Source organism: Cygnus olor, chromosome 17 (genome assembly GCF_009769625.2).
Source record: "Cygnus olor isolate bCygOlo1 chromosome 17, bCygOlo1.pri.v2, whole genome shotgun sequence".
Lineage (NCBI taxonomy): Eukaryota > Metazoa > Chordata > Aves > Anseriformes > Anatidae > Cygnus > Cygnus olor.
This window is the reverse complement of record NC_049185.1, coordinates 9987486-10007298: the sequence shown is the minus strand read 5'-3', so window position 1 is coordinate 10007298 and position 19813 is coordinate 9987486. Positions and strand designations below refer to the sequence as shown.

Here is a 19813-nt window from a genome sequence, read left to right as displayed (position 1 = left end):
AGTGTGTAGAATTGTGAATTTTAGTTTGGCTGGGGATTTAACTTCCTCCTTCTAGCTCTGCTGGACCAATAAGCAGCATAAATCTCAAAGCTTAACTTAAAAAGTAAGCACAACTCACTTTAAAATGATCTCCGTCTCCAAAATCTGTAAGTATAATTTCTACAGAGGATGAAGTCACTTTCCCAAGGGTATATCTCTAGTCCTCTTAGGGTTTCTTATGTAAGGAAAAAAAAAAAAAAAAAAAGGAAAAAAAAAAAGCTACTTTTCGAGAGATGCCATACCGTGATTAAAACCATAATCAGGTACTTTTTCAGCAATCCCGCCTGTCCTGTTCAGTTAGGAATTCGAGACAAAGCACGACATTTGAAAACAGCTGAGATTCCAGGCTGAAAGCAACCGTATTTTATGACCCTGGCAGCGGAGAGTTTATAGCACTCGCCATAAAACGCATCCTCCTCCCCACATCCTCCCTGCTAAAGCATCGCCCTCCCTCCAATAAAGGCAGCCGGGGAGGCACCACCTTCAGCCCTCTCGTTAGGAGACACGGAGGCTGCGGCGCTGCTCTCCTGGCTCCCCTCCTACCTGGGCGAGGGAGGTTAGGCTGACGCCTTCTAGAGACAAATCTTGTTAAACTTTCAAGGGAGGGCACCGGGAGGGAAAGGAGAAAGGCAGGAGGAGAGAGAGAAACAAATGGGGCTTTTTCTAATCTGTGCTGATCAAGGAGAACCTGTAGGGGTCCTTAAGGAGGTTTCAAGGCGTTCCGAGTGATTGGAAAGTAATCACCGTGTCAGCTTCACCTTTCTCATGCAAAGTGGATGTCGTATGCGAGGCGGACCCTGCGCAGGTTTTGATTTTTTTTATTCTACTTCATCCTCGGCCTCAGCCGCCCCCTGAGCAGCCGGGCTGCTCCAGCCGGGCCGTCGCCGCCGATGCGGGGGGAGCGGAGCGGAGCGGGGCGCCCCCAGGCAGGCGCGGAGCCGACCCCTCGCAGAGTCAGCCCCGGGGGCGGCGGGGGGGCGCCGGGCACCTTTTTGAGCCCCCCCTCTTCGATGGTTTAGAGATTTCCTCCTCCTTTACTCCACTCTCGGACAAGCCCATCCCCACCTCTCGGCGAGAAAGTGCGGAGCTAGGAGAGGCAAAGACCCGACGGACCCGCCCGGGACAGGGGCGCTGTGCGGCGCTGAGCGCTCGGACCAGGACGAGGAGGAGGAGGAGGAGGAGGAGGAGGAGGAAGGGCGGTGGAAAAACAGACCGCAAAAGTGGAAGCCCGGAGACAAGAAAGTTGCCGGGCTCCCCGCAGTAAGTTTGGCGCAGCTGAGGACTGGGGGCGCTGCTCCCCGTGCCGCCCGCTCGCGGCGTTCCCCGGCCGCCCCCCTGCGCTGCCGCCGGGGCTGGGGTCGGGGTCGGGGTCGGGGCCGGGCGGCGCTCGCTGCCCCCGGCCCGGGCTATGCTGAGATCCGCGCCGCCCTGCCCCGCCGCCCGGCTCCCTCGCGAAGGCCGGGGGCCGTCCCGGGCCGGGCAGCAGCCGAGGGGCCGCTGAAGTGGCTGCCGCCCCCTCTACCCCCTCGCCCGGCCGCCCCAGCGCCAGGCGCCCCCCGGAGGGAGCCGCGCTCCGGCCGCCCCAGCGGCAGCATGGGGCCGGGGGCCCGGAGCTTGGTGCGGGCCGTGCTGGTGCTGTGCTGCCTGAGCGGCTCCTGCGCTGGGATAAGCTCTATCGACATCGACCGACCCGGCGACGGGAGGTGCCAGCCCATAGAAATCCCCATGTGCAAGGATATAGGGTACAACATGACGAGGATGCCGAACCTGATGGGACACGAGAACCAGAGGGAAGCTGCCATCCAGCTGCACGAGTTTGCCCCCTTGGTGGAGTACGGCTGCCACAGCCATCTGAAGTTTTTCCTCTGCTCCCTCTATGCCCCGATGTGCACGGAGCAAGTTTCTACACCGATCCCAGCCTGCAGGGTCATGTGCGAGCAGGCGAGGCTGAAATGCTCTCCCATTATGGAGCAGTTCAATTTTAAGTGGCCGGACTCCTTAGACTGCAGCAAACTGCCCAACAAGAATGACCCCAATTACCTGTGCATGGAAGCCCCCAACAACGGGTCGGACGAGCCACCCAGAGGATCCAGCATGCTGCCGCCCATGTTCCGGCCACAGCGGCCCAGCGGTGGCCATGACCTGCAGCAGCACAAGGACAGCCTGAGCAGAACCTCCTGTGAAAACCCCGGCAAGTTCCACCATGTGGAAAAGAGTGCTTCCTGCGCACCGCTCTGCACCCCGGGGGTTGATGTTTACTGGAGCAGGGATGACAAGCAGTTTGCTGTCATTTGGATTGCCATCTGGTCCATTCTGTGCTTCTTCTCCAGTGCTTTTACTGTACTCACCTTTCTGATAGATCCGCAGCGTTTCAAGTACCCTGAGAGGCCAATTATCTTCCTGTCTATGTGCTACTGTGTCTACTCGGTGGGGTACATTATTCGCCTCTTTTCAGGTGCTGAAAGCATCGCCTGTGATAGGGACAGCGGCCAGCTCTATGTCATCCAGGAAGGACTGGAGAGCACTGGCTGCACCATTGTGTTCCTGGTTCTGTATTACTTTGGTATGGCGAGCTCCTTGTGGTGGGTAATCCTGACTTTAACTTGGTTTCTGGCAGCTGGGAAAAAATGGGGACACGAAGCAATTGAAGCAAACAGTAGCTACTTTCATTTGGCAGCCTGGGCCATACCGGCTGTGAAGACCATAATGATCCTGGTTATGAGAAGGGTGGCTGGAGATGAGCTGACAGGGTTGTGCTATGTTGGAAGCATGGATGTGAATGCCTTGACTGGGTTTGTACTCATTCCTTTGGCTTGTTATCTAATCATTGGCACTTCTTTTATTCTTTCTGGGTTTGTGGCCCTTTTTCATATCAGGAGGGTGATGAAAACAGGTGGAGAAAATACTGACAAGCTGGAGAAGCTGATGGTCAGGATTGGTGTCTTCTCAGTCTTGTATACAGTGCCTGCAACTTGCGTGATAGCTTGCTATTTTTATGAAAGACTTAATATGGATTATTGGAAAATTGTGGCAACTCAACAGAAATGCAAGATGAACAATCAGACTAAAAACTTGGACTGCACGATGAATAATTCTATTCCAGCAGTAGAAATTTTCATGGTCAAAATTTTTATGTTATTAGTTGTGGGCATTACTAGTGGTATGTGGATCTGGACTTCCAAGACTCTTCAGTCCTGGCAAAATGTTTGTAGTCGAAGATTAAAGAAGAGAAGTAGGAGAAAACCTGCAAGTGTTATTACAAGTAGCGGAATCTACAAAAAACCTCAACATCCACAGAAAACTCACCTTGCAAAATATGAATCAACGTTACAACCACCCACTTGTGTGTGAATAGTTTTTAGACAAGACTATATCTCACCTTACAGACTTACAAATGTCCACAGTAGCAGCCAGAAATTAAAAAATAAATGGTGCTTTTTTTTTTGTCAGAGGACAGTTTAATATCTCAAGGCAAAAAATGTGTCATGCTGAAGTCAGGACCTGGTGAAATACGGAAGGTAAATGTACTTATGGAAAGGTTTTCAGTGAAAGAAATATTGTGAATTAAAGCAGGCTCTTCTGTTATTAATTGTAGTTAAGTACTTCATCCATCTCTCAGACGTTTAAAAGAAAAAAAGCCCAACAACAAACAAACAAACAAAACGCCTAGTTTAACTTTTTTTGTGTAGCTGAGCTGGATTTCCTACAGGTTTCTGAGTAACAAGGTATAGCGAAGTCTTCTGGAGCAAAGATTTTCTCTGAAAAATGCCGAAGTGTGCATTGTCCCCTAAGGTCCCCGAGAGGCCTGTCGTCAGAAAGCAGGCGATCTCTGAAAGCAACTTCCGCGCTAACTTTGAGAGAGGGAGGGAGAGAAATCCTTTACAACTCATCTCAGCTTAGTGGGTTTGCAGTGCCTAAAAATAGGTTCAATCTATAATGCTCACCAATATTCTTTCACTAAAAGAGAAACTTCCTGCACCAGACACAAACTTTATGAATAAGAATAATGTGCAATACATTTTTTTTCTTACCATGACATGAAAAGAGAAACAAGTATTTTGCTGTACATAAAGACGACAAAAGAAATCTCTTAACAAAAGAACTAAGAGGTCTAGTCCTCAGAAACCCTTTAGTGTTACATTTTGTGGCTTTTTAATGGAAATCAAGCCAATGTTATACACGTTTGGACTGATTTGTGCAAAAAAAAAGGGGGGGTGGGGGGGAGGTCAATTCAAAGAGACCCAAAGGGCTTATTGACTCTTGCTATTGTTAAACAAATTCTCACTATGAATAGATCAAGAAGCACTAGATTCTGCAAAGGGAAGCTTTGTATAGAGTGATGCTCTTTACTGTGCTGGGGGTGCACAGTTTTGGCTGTATATATTTGTAATATACAATTATTTTTCATGCACCACTATTTTATTAAAAATAAAATATGTTCTTTAGTTTGATAATTTTGTGTGTTCTAAACTTTCTCTGATGTGCTTTGTGGTTAATAAACTTGTTTCTTCAATTATTTGATAAAAGCACACTTTGAATACAATAGTTGTTATTACACTTGGCTGCAAGTATAAGCAGATAGAACAATAATTTGCTCAAAAGAACTTGCGAGTTGAAATTAAATAAATGGGTTTTGAAGTTGCATTTTCTGTGAACCTCTGCAATTGAGGAACTGAATGGCAAGAAGCTTTAGTGATGTAAAAAAGCTGCAGTCGTGTAGGGTAGTACCATGTTTACAAAGCACTGAGATTACAACAATGATCCTTGGTTAACACCCCTTTCAAATTTGCATAGGGTATGTTCAGCATGTTAAAGATAGCTGGCTCACTTCTGCACAGTTTGAATACACTTCAGTCTCTACTCTTCAGGGAGTTTTTTCCCTTCTAACATTACCGAATATATTGCTATTATTTGAGAAAAGGCTTAGGGAAAGGTCAGAGGAAAGAAGACGGGAAATCTAAATACGGAATTTAAATACTTCTTTAGGAAAACTATCTGATTAAAATTGTAAATACGTTTTCAAAAAGTTTTTAGTGGAGTGTGATTTTTATGAACCTGAAGTTTTCCATGCTGTTAACTAACAGGCTGTGTGATCACCTGGGGAGATAGTAATGTAACCTCACTTTCTCCCACAGGCTGTTCTAGAAAACCCTTTGTCGGGAACTTCATCACAGAGAGAAGTCTTAATGGACTTTGGTAGAGGGTGGATCCCTGCGATGGTCACATTGCAGTGGTTAGTAAAGTTACAAAACAAAGGACTTTTTAGTGGCCTGGTTTTTCAAGGATATGTGCGGAACTGCATATATATATATATATATATGTATATATTTTTTTTTTCTTCCCTGTAGTCTTTTAAAGTGTTTCTAGTAATGACTAGGAACTCGAATGACAAAAATGATCTTGCAGGTATTATTAATCAACTTTATGTCTAAAATGCGCACATGTGAAGCAGTTTTCAATATCAAATTTATCTGGGGGAGGTGGGGGGGATATTTTTCTGCCTTTGTGCATACATGCCACTGTTTGATACGCAACCTGGTGGATGCCCTGGAAGTTAATCCTGACACAGCACACCCTCCTGGAGCCAAAGCAGGACATTGCACTTCACAAATTCACTTCTGAAGCTACTGAATTAATGCTTTTGCATCTGTGTGTGTTCTAGTTAAAATCAATTGCATTAGATCCCAAGAAATACAATGTTTTCAAATAATCTGTGTATTGTAAATTACTATAGGAGTCCTTAAATATGTGTTTTGTTATTATTATACATGTCACCTTGTCAGTAATGTGTGCACCTCGCCAGTAATGTGTCTTCTTCACACAAATTTCATCCGACGTAAAGGTTAGTGCTTGTTTTACTGGTGACAGATTTGTTTAGAGAATGTTTCACCATAAAATATGTTGCCCTCTGAAATCAGCATCTCACTGTTTTTGCTAACTACAGAAAGTTAACTTGCTTTCATTGGTGATCATGTATTTTTGCAGTCTGTTACTAGGATTCTGTAAGAGAAAACAAAAAATGAAGAAAGATGTTCAGCAATGGCTGGACTCCTGCTGCCATTCTAAGCTTTATCAAATGTCAGCTTAGGCCCTTCATTGTCACCAGAGCAGAACTGCATGTTCTTCTAGCAAAATGCCACATTTGAATGCCTGGCTAGGTGCCTCATGTCACCAATAGATTCTTCCTAAACTGTAAACTAGGAATTTGGATTTTATTTCCCCTTTGTAGTGATTTTTTTGTTGTTTTTAACTGGTAAGCAAACTAGATTCTTCAAGTATATAATGCTGCTGCTTTTATTACTCCAGGACTAATGTACAGTAAATGTAGCAGAATATGATGGTTGTCTTTAAGGACATTAAGAATGAATTATTTCAAAAATTGTACTTCTTACTGTCCCGTAACTCTGAAAAGTCTTAACAGTTTATTATTGAAGTTGCCACATAAGGAATTGGAAGCTTAGAGCCGTTAAGGGAAAGTGATACTTATTTTCACAATGTGTCAGTGATTTAATATAGTATTATTAATAATTTAACAGAGAATTTTATTCTTGTCTTAGAAGTCTGCACATTAGTTAAAAATAATAGCAACCAAAAAGTCTTTGAGAAAATATCTCAAAAGTATTCTCTATTGAACATCTTTACTTTTCATGGTAATTTTATATTTCAGTAAAATCATATTGGTATTTTTATCTGTTGAATTTGTTAGGATTTTTTTCTATGTACTGTCAAGGCCTATCGGGTATTTGCTTATCGGTAGATTTTTAAGAAAAGTATTTATATGTGAATATATTAACAATTCAGTCACTCCATAGGAAACTTGTTGAGGAAGGAATGCAAGTCCAGAACTTCCTTCTGGAGAGGATATTTTATTACAGTCCGGTGGCGCTTAACTTGATACAGTTTTGCTCAGTTAAAAATATCTCAAAAAAAACCCAAAGCAAAACAAACACACACAAAAAGACATTGTTAGTGTCTGCATACACCGATCAAGAATCTAATGTTTGCCACATGGTTGTGCACAAGGGCACTGTTCTCTCCTGTGGGAGCTGTAGATTACCCATGAGGGTAGATATTGTCTCCAACTGTGTAGGTTAAGATGATGCAGGTTAGGTCTCAGCATTCAGGTAGCATCTGTGTATGTTAGGGACAGAAGAAGACAGAAAGTTTGTTTTTTTGGAGAGGGTAGTTTGGTAGAGTACTTTTGTTTATTGAGTAGAGATTACTGAGATAAGAATATGAGATCAGCAAGGAAAAATTAGATGCAGGAAAAAAGAAAACACAAAATCCCTTCCATTTACAATAATATGCCTTGTTTCTCAGTAAAATGCCAATGCTGCTTATAAATAGAAAGGAAATTAAGCTCAGTACTCTCAAGGTTTTGTTTTAGGTATGACGTATTAGGACACTTTGAAGAGTACAGTGCAAGCACCACAGCTGAAAGGATATGAGGAGCTCAATCAAGGAATGTTCAGATCTCTTATCAGATTTTTCCCAAAGTAGCGTTTCATATGTATGTTATTATGAAGCCATCATTCACATATGGCTGTCATCCCACGGCTTCAAACTATATGAAAAGCCAAGTAACGACAATGTCTGTAACATACACCCTTCTTATTCGAACACTTAAAATCTATGGCTTCAAGGGGATAGTTCTGTAATGATGGGATATTATGTGCTCAGGTGGTCTTTTGATGACAGGTGGTCTCCAACAACAGATGGCCTCAAAGGAGGAACTTCAGTGCATTTTAGTTTAAAACATTTACACACTTCTTTAAAAAAATTTGAAATGTTATCCTTGTGTAATGTTCTTAAGTATTTTAGACAGAGTAGCCAAGTTATTAACACTGACAGATGATAAATCAGGGCATCCTTTAAAAGGTGGGTGATGGCGATTATGTGGTCTTGGAGCTTGCTTTGATCAGAAGTGACAGGCCTGTAAGGTCTGTGCCACTCAATCCCCCCTGGAGGGAGATCAGCACCTGTTTGCACTTTGAGGCTCCTCTACCTCCCCCTGCCTTCCAGCACTATTTCATCTTTTTTAACACACTTGATGTTGATTGGCTTTAAGCAAAGTCATTATTCATTTACAAAACACTCCTTGATGGAGCTTGCTCAAAACTGTATTTCAGTAGCAGTGTTTGTGCTGTTACAGTTAAGGTTGTATCAACATTCCCATTATAAAAGCTCTATTTTCAGTGAACTACTGAGTTCAAATCAACCTGGGTGCTAATATTAACCTTGTTTCATATTTTGTCTAAATAATATTGTCCATGAATCAGTTCACCTTAAGCTTTGTGTGTCTTTACATGTTTATCCAGAAGAGACAATATATTATTAGGTTTGTAAAACAAACGGGTTCTGGTATGGTAGATAAGATTTTAGCTTAATAAATACTGTTTCAAATAGCTTTGTCTTACTTTTGAAGTGTCATGGATATTTCTAGAAAACAGCACAAAACAAGGCTTTGACTTCACTAAGGGGCATGTGACAAATCACAGAAATTAGTATCCATTGGTTATTTAACGTTGTCTATGTAACATTAGACTTTGGTATAGTCTTACCAACCTAGATGCAAATACACACTACGGTCAGTGGTATCTCATTAGTTAATTTTAGTGTGTCTGAGAACAGATGTGGTTCAAGCCCAATTCTGCTTTTCCTGTATTAGCAAAGTTAAAGCTTTGGGGAGTGGTACATCAAAGGCAGGACTGAGCGATCATTGTATATCTTGGTAAGGCATTGTTTAAAAAGGAATTCCTTCAATTTGTTGTCACTTGTTTCTTCCTTCTGTTCTTCAAGATCTCCTCATAGATCAGCTCCACTGAAGTCAATGGGTGTCCAACTAATTTCAGTGTATGCTTTGAATCAAACTTCCAATCTCAGGGAAAGCACGTGCTACAGGAAAAGTCCTTAATTTGACTTTTTTTTTTCCAAATCGGAACATTTTTTTTACAAATGCTGATAATGAAATATTCATGATATGAAAATAAATAAATAAATCAGTGAGTGGAAATTATTTCACTTATATTTTTAAAGCAAGCTATTATGTTAGATTGCACACAGCATGTTCCAAAACCAGGTGTTATTTCAAAATGAAATTCAGAAGTATTGGGTGTTGATAAAGGTTTTTTTTTTTTTTTTTTTTTTTAAGTTTATTTAGCATTTTCTGAGAGCACTTTACTTAGATTTATTGCCGAATGCTCAGTGTTAATAGATCTGCATTTCTTGGCAGCAGAAAACCCCTTCAAAAAATCTTCAGCTAATTTAAATGTTTGCTCACGAGCCTTTTGTCACCTTTTCCAAGAGAGTAGTCCTGTAGTATCAATGGGAGCTAAGGATGAACAGCAACATTTTGAGTTGAGCCTACAATGTGCTCCTTGTTTCCTCCTTTCTTCCCTGATCAGCACTTCCCTTCCCTTCTCCTCTCTTCCACTGCTGATCAGTCTTTCATCATCTGCATGTGACTTGCCTCCCTTACCCTCCTCTCAAGTGATCCGTCCTTTTAGTCTCTAATCTGCCCGCACACAGCTTTCTGTGGTACTGGCCCATAGCTGGGACTGCTTTGAGCTTTTTTGTTCAATATAAACGAAAAGATATTTCAAAACTTGTGTTTCATCTCTCTTTCTGGATAAGGAGTGTGGTAAGAAACGGAGGTTCAAAGTCCTGAGCTACCAAAGGTGCTGATGAACACAGGAGACTGTCAAGAAGAGACTGCCAGTTCTGAGCAGGCACCTTAAATGCGAAAATATTCTTGCTGCGGACAAGCAATGCTTGGTTCTGTCTAGTACATTAGTTATTTTACATTTCCTTTATATGAGACTAATATCTATCTGTGTGAAATTACAAACAGGAGAGGGAGAAAGAAGATTAGATCAATGGATAAAGCAGGAAAAAAAAAAAAGCAACAACAACAAAAACAACAACAGCAACAACAAACCACTTGCATGCAAAAGCTTTTAGCCCAAGGAGAGATTTTTGTTCCTCAAAGCTTGCAAGTTTTTCCCAGTTATACCCAGCTGGCCTAATACAGACATTTTATCTGCCTTTAGCTTCTCTTTCTCGTATCCTTAGTTCCTTACAGCTGTAACATTGCTTCACTTAGAACTACGCTACAGGCAGTAACCATGAGAATCATTTTGACCTTTGTGGTTCTTTAAACAAACTTTGAAACTGGACTATGACCACTATATTATTTGAAAACATTAGAAGACATGGTATTAAAGTCTGGACCTTTGATATTCTTTCAGCTATATCATTTTCCACCTTGTTAAGATTTTAGTGGAACTGGTCAAAATCTTTTTATTTTGCACTGTCAGAATTTTTTCTTGTAAATTAATTTTTAAGGACAGGACAGATTTCTATTGAGGCTTCAGGCTTTTTAATTACTATAGGTGTGGGGTTTTTTTGAATCCTGACATTTTTATTTTTATTTTTAATTACATGAAAGAAATTTCCTTATTCTTTAGGACACTGATTTTAGTGATGAGATATGACAGTTTCCCAAGATTTCTCATCCTTTTGCATCAATATCTATACAGCACTTTAGTTTCTTTAGAATGCCTTTTGAAGTTATTCATTGAAAATTAGTAGAGAATAAAACCCAAGTTACATGTCTACACGTGATTTTTGTGCTAACTTAACCCGATCAATTTGAAACCAGATTAAAAAAATAATAATATTTAATCAAATTGATGCAATTCCCAGTGTAGACACGGTGATAAGTGTAAAGGCAATCTCAAGGTCAGAGCACTGGACCAAGTAGAGTAAATTTTCTGAACCACAGAACTCCAGTCTCACTTTAGATGACTTTCAGCTTGTCAGTATCCTTAGATGGTTTTAGTAGTTTTCCTCCTAGAAATTTTGGCAATTGAACTGAAGCATAACACATTGTATCACTCTACTCTATTTTTTCTTTTTTTTTTTTTTTTAATGGTAAATGTGCTACTCATTTATGGAAAAACAGTATTGCTGAGTTTGGTTTATGTATTCACAAACACTGCTCCCAGATTACCTAAGCTTTATGCCTTCCTTTTGATAGCAAGGAAAAGTTACTTAGCACAAGAATCGCTGTTGGTAACGCCAGTGTGGTTAAGAAGGGACAGACAAAAACTTTTTCCTACAGTCAGCTCAAGCTGGTGTTATGGTTTTTTGTTTGGTTGGGTTTTGGTTTTTTGGTGTGTGTTTGTTGTTGTTGTTTTTTGGGGGGGTGTTTTGTTTTTGTTTGGTTTTGGGGGGTGAGGGGTGGGGGAGCTATGTAAAACCTTGCTTGCGCTTTCCTCAGTGCTGTCTGTACGGCTCAGCACTTCTGAATTCCAAGTGGCATGGGACAGACAGGTAAATATTATTTGCTAGTTCTGGACCAATCATAACCAAAGAATCATCCAGGAAATTGAATTAGCAAGTATAAGCCTGTCAGACTTTCAGTTTAGCTGGTCTGGAGCTGTACCGAAGTCCTTGAAATCTTTGCAAAACTTTTGAAGTGTACTGATTGCTGCTTTAAGCACCATCCACCTTTGTGCAAACTATAATGCTTTACAGCATTTGGGAATTGTCCTACAAAGAAATAGTTGTAATCCTTGGTTGTGTATTTTGCTTTGTTTCTGTCTTTCTGCTGAGATAACAACTTAAAGTGTGGACCAAATTTTATGTTTCTCTTCAGTCTGTAATAACTCTTCAGGAACATCCCTGAGAACTGTAAGAGAGACTTCTGAATTTTATATGCTATAGGGTAGTGTTAGCAAATTTTACAATAATGTAAATATTGGCTGAGTGCATCTTTATGGAAGGAATTGAAATTTTGCAAATTGTGTGTTTCTCTAAACAAGAAAGGAGAAAGAAAATTGAGCATGGATAGTAAGTAGGTTAAAGATACTGAGAACAGAGCCATTGGAGAGGAGGAAGCACAAACAGCCTCAAGGGAGTTGTCATTATGTAAGTCCTAAACCAAGAGATTCACAAACTCAACTGTGTAATTCTTTCGCATTAATATCATCTGGTTCCCAGGAGCTTTGGTTTCCATCGTACTGCTCTGACCCACTACTCTCCTCACAGATCAGAAGTGACATTCAGAGATCTTCATTTCATGATTCCCCTGGTTATCGTGTAGAAGTGTAGCAATGTTTACAGTGGAATCTGATTATTTAGTTTTATGCACAGTATTTTGCACAATTACAATGGAAGAGTATGTTACATCTTTTGATATGCTGAAGTTGCTCACCCATGGTTTTGAAACAAATTACAAAGCAGTGAAGGTTTGAAAAATAATCAAATTTAGAACTTCAGCCATTACTGGTTTTGTTAATTAACTTATCTGGGGTAACAGGTTCTTCTGCATGTTGCTTTGAAATTTCCACCCTTAGAGCCCACAGAGTTTGGACTGTGAAGGGACGTAATATGCCGCTCTTTGATCAGTTTTGAAAATTAATCAGAGTCCTTGGTTTGCAGTGTATGATAAAGGGAAAATTTTAAAGGCACAAAAAAGTGTGTTCTTTATGCCTTTTTTTTAATATCCAAGTTTGGCTTCGTATGAACTACTGATGATTAATGACCTCCAAACAAGGTATTTAATAAAACAGTAGTACAGGAAACACCAATGAGATTTGGGGATTGCCATACTGAAAGAATAAAGTGGAGATCAGCCCAAGAATGACTGGATCTGGTCAAAGTGTTCATTTATTTCTGCCCATGATTATGAGAAGCCACCCTTTTCTGTAAATGCACATATTGGGAAAATGATGAAATGGAACAACTGTGAATTTGTCTTCCCTTCCTCAGACTGCTTTCATCTGCAGGGTTTCAGGCATGATGCAAAGAACACCAAAGCAGAATCACAGCCAGAGTGAATACTCAGGAGACCATATACTCTCTGATAAAAAAGCATATTCAATTTATCTATAAATATTTTGTGTCTCCTAGAAAAGCAAAATTCCGAAAGCAGTATTTTAGAAGTTATTTTGAGAACTCCAGCTTTTGTTTCCATTGTACAGATCCTGCACCCTGATGTCAAACTAATGGTCTTATTAACTTTAAAATCATAGGGCTCAAAAGGGCTGGAAAGGTCACAATGACCTTTGTGTGAAACTTGTTGAAATGTTTTGACATGGGTTTGTAGCTTTCAACTCTGCACTGCAACTTGTGCAGATTGAAGATCTCCATTGCGTGGTTTTGACGTGCCCAGATGCACTTTAACATGAGTCAGGAACACAGCTCAGGTTCTGTAATTTCCAGTCCCATGGCAAATCCTACAGGACCCAGTCCACACCCGTGGAAGGATTCCTATTCCCAGACTGAAGAGCATCAGAATTCTTTTCCCCCTCCATCACTCACAGTGTGAAGTGAAGTTTTAGATATCAACAGTGGCAGTGACAGGTTCGGGCTTTATGTGTGCTTTTGTATTGGTTTGAAGTAATTATGAAGTAGAAGCTGTTTCATTTTGACAAACCTTGTTAACATCCCTCTTCTGCAAGGAATCTCCATTTGACTGCATGTTCCCACCTTCTTGTGTTAATGATCACTGGTCAGCTGGGTATTTAAAGCATCAAAGAGCTGCTGTTTGAAGTGCAACCTTAAGCAAACTATCCATGTCTACAGCAGATCTCAGAATGCGTTCTGGATCCTTGTTTGATGTGCTTAACACAACAGACCTATCTACAAGTTGGCATTTAAAAACGTCAACAAAAACAAACAACTTCGTTCCATTTACATAACAAAAAGTTCCTTGGACTTGCAAGGAGGCTGCTTTGAAATGCACCCTTGTTTCTGTCACTGATGGGAGAAGGATCTGTCTAGTCTGGAGCTCAACCTCTCCTCTCATACACACAGCAAATGGTAAAATTTCAATAAACGAAATCTATTCCTTCCACAATAAAAAATATTTAAACAACAACAACAACAGTAGGAACTGCAGGGGCACTATTATTATGTATTTTTTCTAAGTATTATTTTTAAAGGACTGATCGTATGCAAGCTTTGCGATTGATTCTAATACAGAATCAGATTGTAACTGATGTAGAAACCTACAATTTGTAATAAGGTTCCAGTAATAACCTGAGTCACTACAATGAGTAATTCAAGACTTGTTTTTTCATGACATCTGTTCAAAAACATACAATATTCAAATAGTTGTAATTTGTGAGTAGTAAATGTATATGACAAACTATTCCTGTCTATCATCACAGTCTGACAATACATAAAACTCTCAGCATGACAATATTGAATATGTTGATTTCAAATCAGGAAACCATATTTCAAGGCAGGTTTTATCTTCTGGATTTGTATTTTAAACATACAAGTAGCGCATCGAGAAACTATATGGTGAGATTTTTTCTTTTGCTTTTGTTTACAAAGAAGGCCTCCCTAAATTATCTCCTTTTAATTCTGGTCATTTGCAAAAGTAATTTCTGAAAACAACAAAACCGATCTGCAAAGCAAATTCCCAAGCTAACAAGAGCAGTTCACGTCAGGAAAGAGATGGTTGGTTTCTGTTTGTTTTCTGTGTTTCCCATGGGATGAGTGATACATGGTTAAATGTATTACTGGTATATCTCAGACCTTTGCTGAAAAATAAGTGGTAGCATAGTAAAAGTGACAGTAAATTAATCACTTAAAATACATCATCACATTCCATAGTAGAGAATATAATGAGCTGGGCCCTTGAGTAGGGCCCAGAACCACGAAGCAGCAACTAAACTGAAAGCTCAGAATTTCATGAATTTGGGTCTTCTCTCTTAGATCCTTTTATGGCTTCAGTTACTGCAATATCTGATCACCTCAAACTATAACATAAGCTAATCTGAATATTAACACCAAAGCTGTATCATCCTATTAGAGATAGTGAACTGCAACTCAATGGAGTGCAGACAAGTTGTTCCCAGACAGTGAGGCACGAACATGTTCGAAGAGAGGCACAGCTGAATTGCTGCAGGCGCCGCGGAGCGGCTGACTCACAGAGGGATTGGGGGGGAAATTACCCCCAGTCAGCTGAGCTGGGAGCCACAGTTTTTAGATACAGCATCAACAACATCTTGCATCTGCATGAAGCTGTGGTTCCCACAGGTGCTGTGGAAGAGGTGCGTTGGGAACACAGCAGAGGCAGAGTGTCACTGTACTTCAGGACCAAGATAGAGCTGATGATATCTGGCCACTGTGATACCAGTTCCAGAAAATTCATGAAGCCACTAGACCTGTTGTCTGTCACGGGGGCAAGCTGGTATATTGGTGGGGTCCCCATTTCCTCCTGGATTCCTGTGGGTAACAAGGAGCCAGCTTTTTTGTATAAGGGCAAGACTGATATCTTCTGTGCTGGCTTCTTCATCTTCTGAAATTCAGCAAGAACAAAACCTTGCATTACCAGTCTTAAGATGCAGGAGTGAAGCTAAGGCAGAACAAGAGGAAGGATATGGGTTTTGAAGGGGAAGTTGGAGTGGTAGGAGTGGTGAAGACCTGCTGTGCAGAGCCTGTGCTCTGTCTAGCTCCTAGAAGTCAGATCACAAAAGTGACTTGAGGCAGCTGATCCCATAAGCACAGTGCATTATTCACCTAAAGAAAAGATTAAATTATAAGAAAAGTTTACAAAGTGTATTCTAAGTCTTGTTCCCCATATGGAAATCTTTAAAACATGTTAAAAATGGTGTGACCTCAATCTATTTTATTACAGTACCTGTAAAAATGCTGTAGGAAATTTGAGTGTGGGTTTGTTTGTTTGTTTGTTTTTGTTGTTGTTTCTTTGCTTGTTTTTTTAAGCTTTGTTCATGAACCTGGCACAATCTGGGCACTATGCTTCAGGAGAGCCTATGCCAATTGGAAACAGAACTGATGGAAAAGTATCTTTTCCTGTCAGTTACGAATTTTGTCAGTGAGGAAAAGGAAAAAAAATGAACTATTTTTCCTTTTAACAGCTCCACCTAGTAATTAGGCCACACACCCTAGGTGAACATATTATGGACAAGAAAAACTGGCCTTAGTGATCTTAATAACTGCAAAAACTGGTATGACTTTGGCTTCAGCAGATGAATAACATTCATGGACACAGGAAATACAGAACACCTATGGAAAGCTCAATTTACATTTGGGAGGGATGAATAGTAAAAGGCCCTTATCACTAGGGATTTACCTGTTATCGCTGTGGTTTGAATTGCGCAAGAGAAGGATGGGAACGATGGCCCTTTCCACCCATCAGTCTCCACCCTTGGTAGCATGGTGCTAGTGGAATGTTAGGCATGGGAGATAATTAAAAGCGTTGTAATAACTGTACAGAATGTGTCACCCCTGCCCGCAGCTTCACCATCTTCTCAATTCACGCCCTACCCTTTTCTTTTTGCTCCACCCAAGCTTTGGTTTCCTTCACCCACTCATGACTTTTGTGCTATCTTTCCATGCCAGCTGAAACAGCCTCCCACTTTCTGTTGCCTTTCATCCAGAATTATAACCGGTCTGTTCATCATCACACTGCTATATGCATAATGAGCAAATTCATGAAGTTACCAAACACCAATTAAAGAAGTATCAGCCATAATCAATATCCTTATCTGTTAACAACTGACTGTAATGCATGTGCAGGTAGGATAGAACCTGGGCTCTGTGATACAAAATGAGCTGGACACTGAGGTTTGTGCCAATCCCATTACAGAGGACAGGATAGGTGTGACTGGTTTATGGCATGGATATCTGCACCACGCTCAGAAGAACATGTGACTTGGAGCCACCGAAACTGATTCCTGTGGAATCAGCATTTGTTCAGTAACATTCCACTCGTGTGCCTTTCCCTTTTCCTGTACATTGTACCTCACTAAAAAAATGAACGAATTAAAATATAGGAGACTGCCACGGAAGATGCAAGGTTTGGATTCCCAGCTAAACTAGGAACTCACTGCCAAAGACTCCCTCTGGTGAGCTGCAGGCTTTAAGAGAGCAATTCCAGCCCTAGGTGGGCCATATCACTTAACAGAGGTGAGTGCATCTTTCTACTGGCTTTGAATCCCCATTTTTTTAGATGAAAGGCGTTAGTTAGGTTGAGTGAATCAAGGCCAATCAGCTCTTGGCAAAGCTTTAATCAGTAAGGGACCAAACAGAATGATCACATATTTGCAGGTCGATTGGACAGATTCTGCTCTTTCTGATAGCAGAGTCATTTAGAAGTAATCCCATCAGCTTCATCAAGGTACATGGAAGTATTCTATTATAGCTGAGAATGGCCTTTGGATGTACTCTCATCAACTATGTATGTGCCTTTTCTCTTAGATTATTTTCCTAGTTAGATGCTGTTGAAAAGTGCGCACTGTTTTCCGTTGTGAAGCTTGGAAGCTAAGTAAGAGGTAAAATGAAATGAGCTCAGTAAATTAAGGAAGAGATCAGAGCTTAGGAGGGAATCTTGAGATAGATACTTGGTATTTTAAGTCATGAGTATTTGATTTACAGCTATCCCTAATGGATTTGAAAAGCTGCTTGAAATCTACTTGGTCAAGTTTCTTTGTTTCGTGTTTATTTTTTATGCACACCATGGTGTATGGAATCTCACTACCTAACTGCAAGAGACAGAAAGGATGTTTTCCACTTTGATGTGTAATTTGGCTACTTTTTTTCCTCAGGGGTAATCAAAACTCACTGAAAAACACATCATTTTTTATGTGTTATTATCACATCACATCACTTATTATTACTTTTTAATCTGGGCTATGCTGACTATTTCAAAACAATGAGCTTTTTTGTTTGTTTGTTTGTTTGCTATTTTTATTATATTTATTTTTTTGGCTCTTACAAAGGAAATAGGAAATTCCCCTGCTATCCAAGCTAAAGTCTCACCACATCTGACACTAGTTTGCCTAAAAACTCTGGTCCTTTCTTTTCTGAAAATGGAATGGAATGGGAATAATGTCATCCTCAAGAACGTACAACATGAACTCTATGTCTGACTTTTTTTCTCCTCACTAGTTCTCGTCTCACAACTAAAGTGTGTGAAAGTGGGATGTGAGTGGATATGGCAAGCAGTATTAAACTCTGACAAATGCCTGGCTGATGAGTCTTGCTCACACACCCAGAGTTACTCCAATTGCTTGATTTGGGGTCTGGAAAGGAGTTTTTTCTCAGGTTTGACTGGCAGAGATCACTTTAGATCATTGTCTTCTGTAGTGTGCAACAGACTTGCTAGAGTCTTTGAGCAAAAACACGGCTTAGTAGAGGTATAATCGGTGGTAACATACTTCATCTTTTCTGTTCTCTTTCCAATAGTAATTATAAGTGTGTCCCTCGATCTTTTACTTCAGGTCTAAAATTCACTGTGTGATGACAGGAAGTGTCTGTGAGAGATAGGGAGGGAGTAGCAATTTTGTGGACCCTTCTGGGGGAGTGACTGTTGCATGGTTGTCTCTGGTGGAGGGATTCTGGACTTGATTACTGAGGTGCTCTTTTCTTTTAAGAAGTTCCTATGAGAAAGGAGAAAAAAAAATAAAAAGGAAACAAATACTGACATTTTTACCACTATGTAACTAGACAATTAATTTGTGTGTTTGGATTAAAGAGATTTTTTGTAGATAAAATCTGTTGCTTATAAACTCAGATGACCTACAATTTAACAGAGAGGGGGAAGGATTCTGGGTCTATACTAAGCTTTATCCTGCACTAGAAATCTTCAGAATACCATCCTTTCTGATATTTGTAAACACAATAATATCTGTTGCTGCAGATGACTAGTTCCCAAGTGAGAATGACTAATTAACTCCATTGAACTGCCTACTCAGGTGTGACACAATAGAATCAACAGGTGACTCAGCCTACATAAGGATCCAGAAACCTCTAGGCTCTCTGTCCTTTGATTTAATTATTAGATCTCAGTGAAAGTACAGGGCACAATTACAAAGGCTGTCAGCACCACAAAAATGTAGCAGATTACCTAATTACATATGCAGGCAGGTAATTTAGTTGGTAATTGCCCCAATTACAAATTCAGATGCAAGCATTTGTAGATGCAAGTGGAATGTTATTTCTTTTCTTTGACAGTTTTGAACTGTGTACAGTCATACAGATAACCAAAGTGCTGTTGAAACCTTGACACATATTTTGTCTTTTGTGATATTTTTCAGCTTTTGCAATTTTATAGATCCTTTCCACATGAAATTATGTGCTGTAAAGGGCATTTTCTGGATCTCCAAGAATGAACATTGACCTCCTTCTAGAGAATATCACCTTTTTTTTTTCCCCCCTGCTTTCTGTAGGTCATAGACTTTTTTGGGGGGGAGGCTTTAATGCATTAACGAAGCAATGTCTTTTCTTTTCATCTTCCTTAATAATGAATAATAAAAATGCTCAGCATAGTCTATGTTCACTTTTTATTGGTTTTATCCACACTAAAAATTCATCTGCTGGTGATTTTTCAATGAATGTTATTCATTGTTGTCCACATAAATAATATTGGCTTTCAACCTTTAAAAAAAAAAAAAAAAAGTAAAGAGGTAACCAAAACATATTTAACCAATGCAAAGCTTCATTGATTTTATAGATTTCCTTATTTTCATCACCTGAACATTTCACTCCATAATGTTTAAATGAATTTTTCATGTGGTTTACTTTGAAAGTGGACAATTACAAATTGAATCGCACAGAATATTCTTTTTGTTTGTTTGTTGTTGTTTTTGTTTTGTTTTTTTGTTTTCCTTTTTTCTATTTCATTGATTTCCACAGGAAATGCACCGACGGCACTAATAAATAATGCTTTTTTAACTGGCAGTCCTCCACATTCAACTTGGACTTTTAAGAACTAAGCAGGATTCTCTCCATTTTG

General features: G+C 40.2%; 1 protein-coding gene across 1 annotated transcript; it reads left to right on the top strand.

Annotated features, from left to right (window-relative positions):
- The first annotated feature begins 223 nt into the window (after window positions 1-223).
- On the top strand, window positions 224-3624 carry FZD10 (frizzled class receptor 10). Its single transcript, XM_040577662.1, has one exon. The coding sequence runs from the start codon at window positions 1633-1635 to the stop codon at window positions 3388-3390; it is 1758 nt and encodes a 585-aa protein (XP_040433596.1). The 5' UTR covers window positions 224-1632; the 3' UTR covers window positions 3391-3624.
- Window positions 3625-19813: the final 16189 nt, after the last annotated feature.

Bases quoted from the DNA above. Each gene is read 5' to 3' on its own strand.
- FZD10 (XM_040577662.1), top strand. From the start codon at position 1,633: ATGGGGCCGGGGGCCCGGAGCTTGGTGCGGGCCGTGCTGGTGCTGTGC.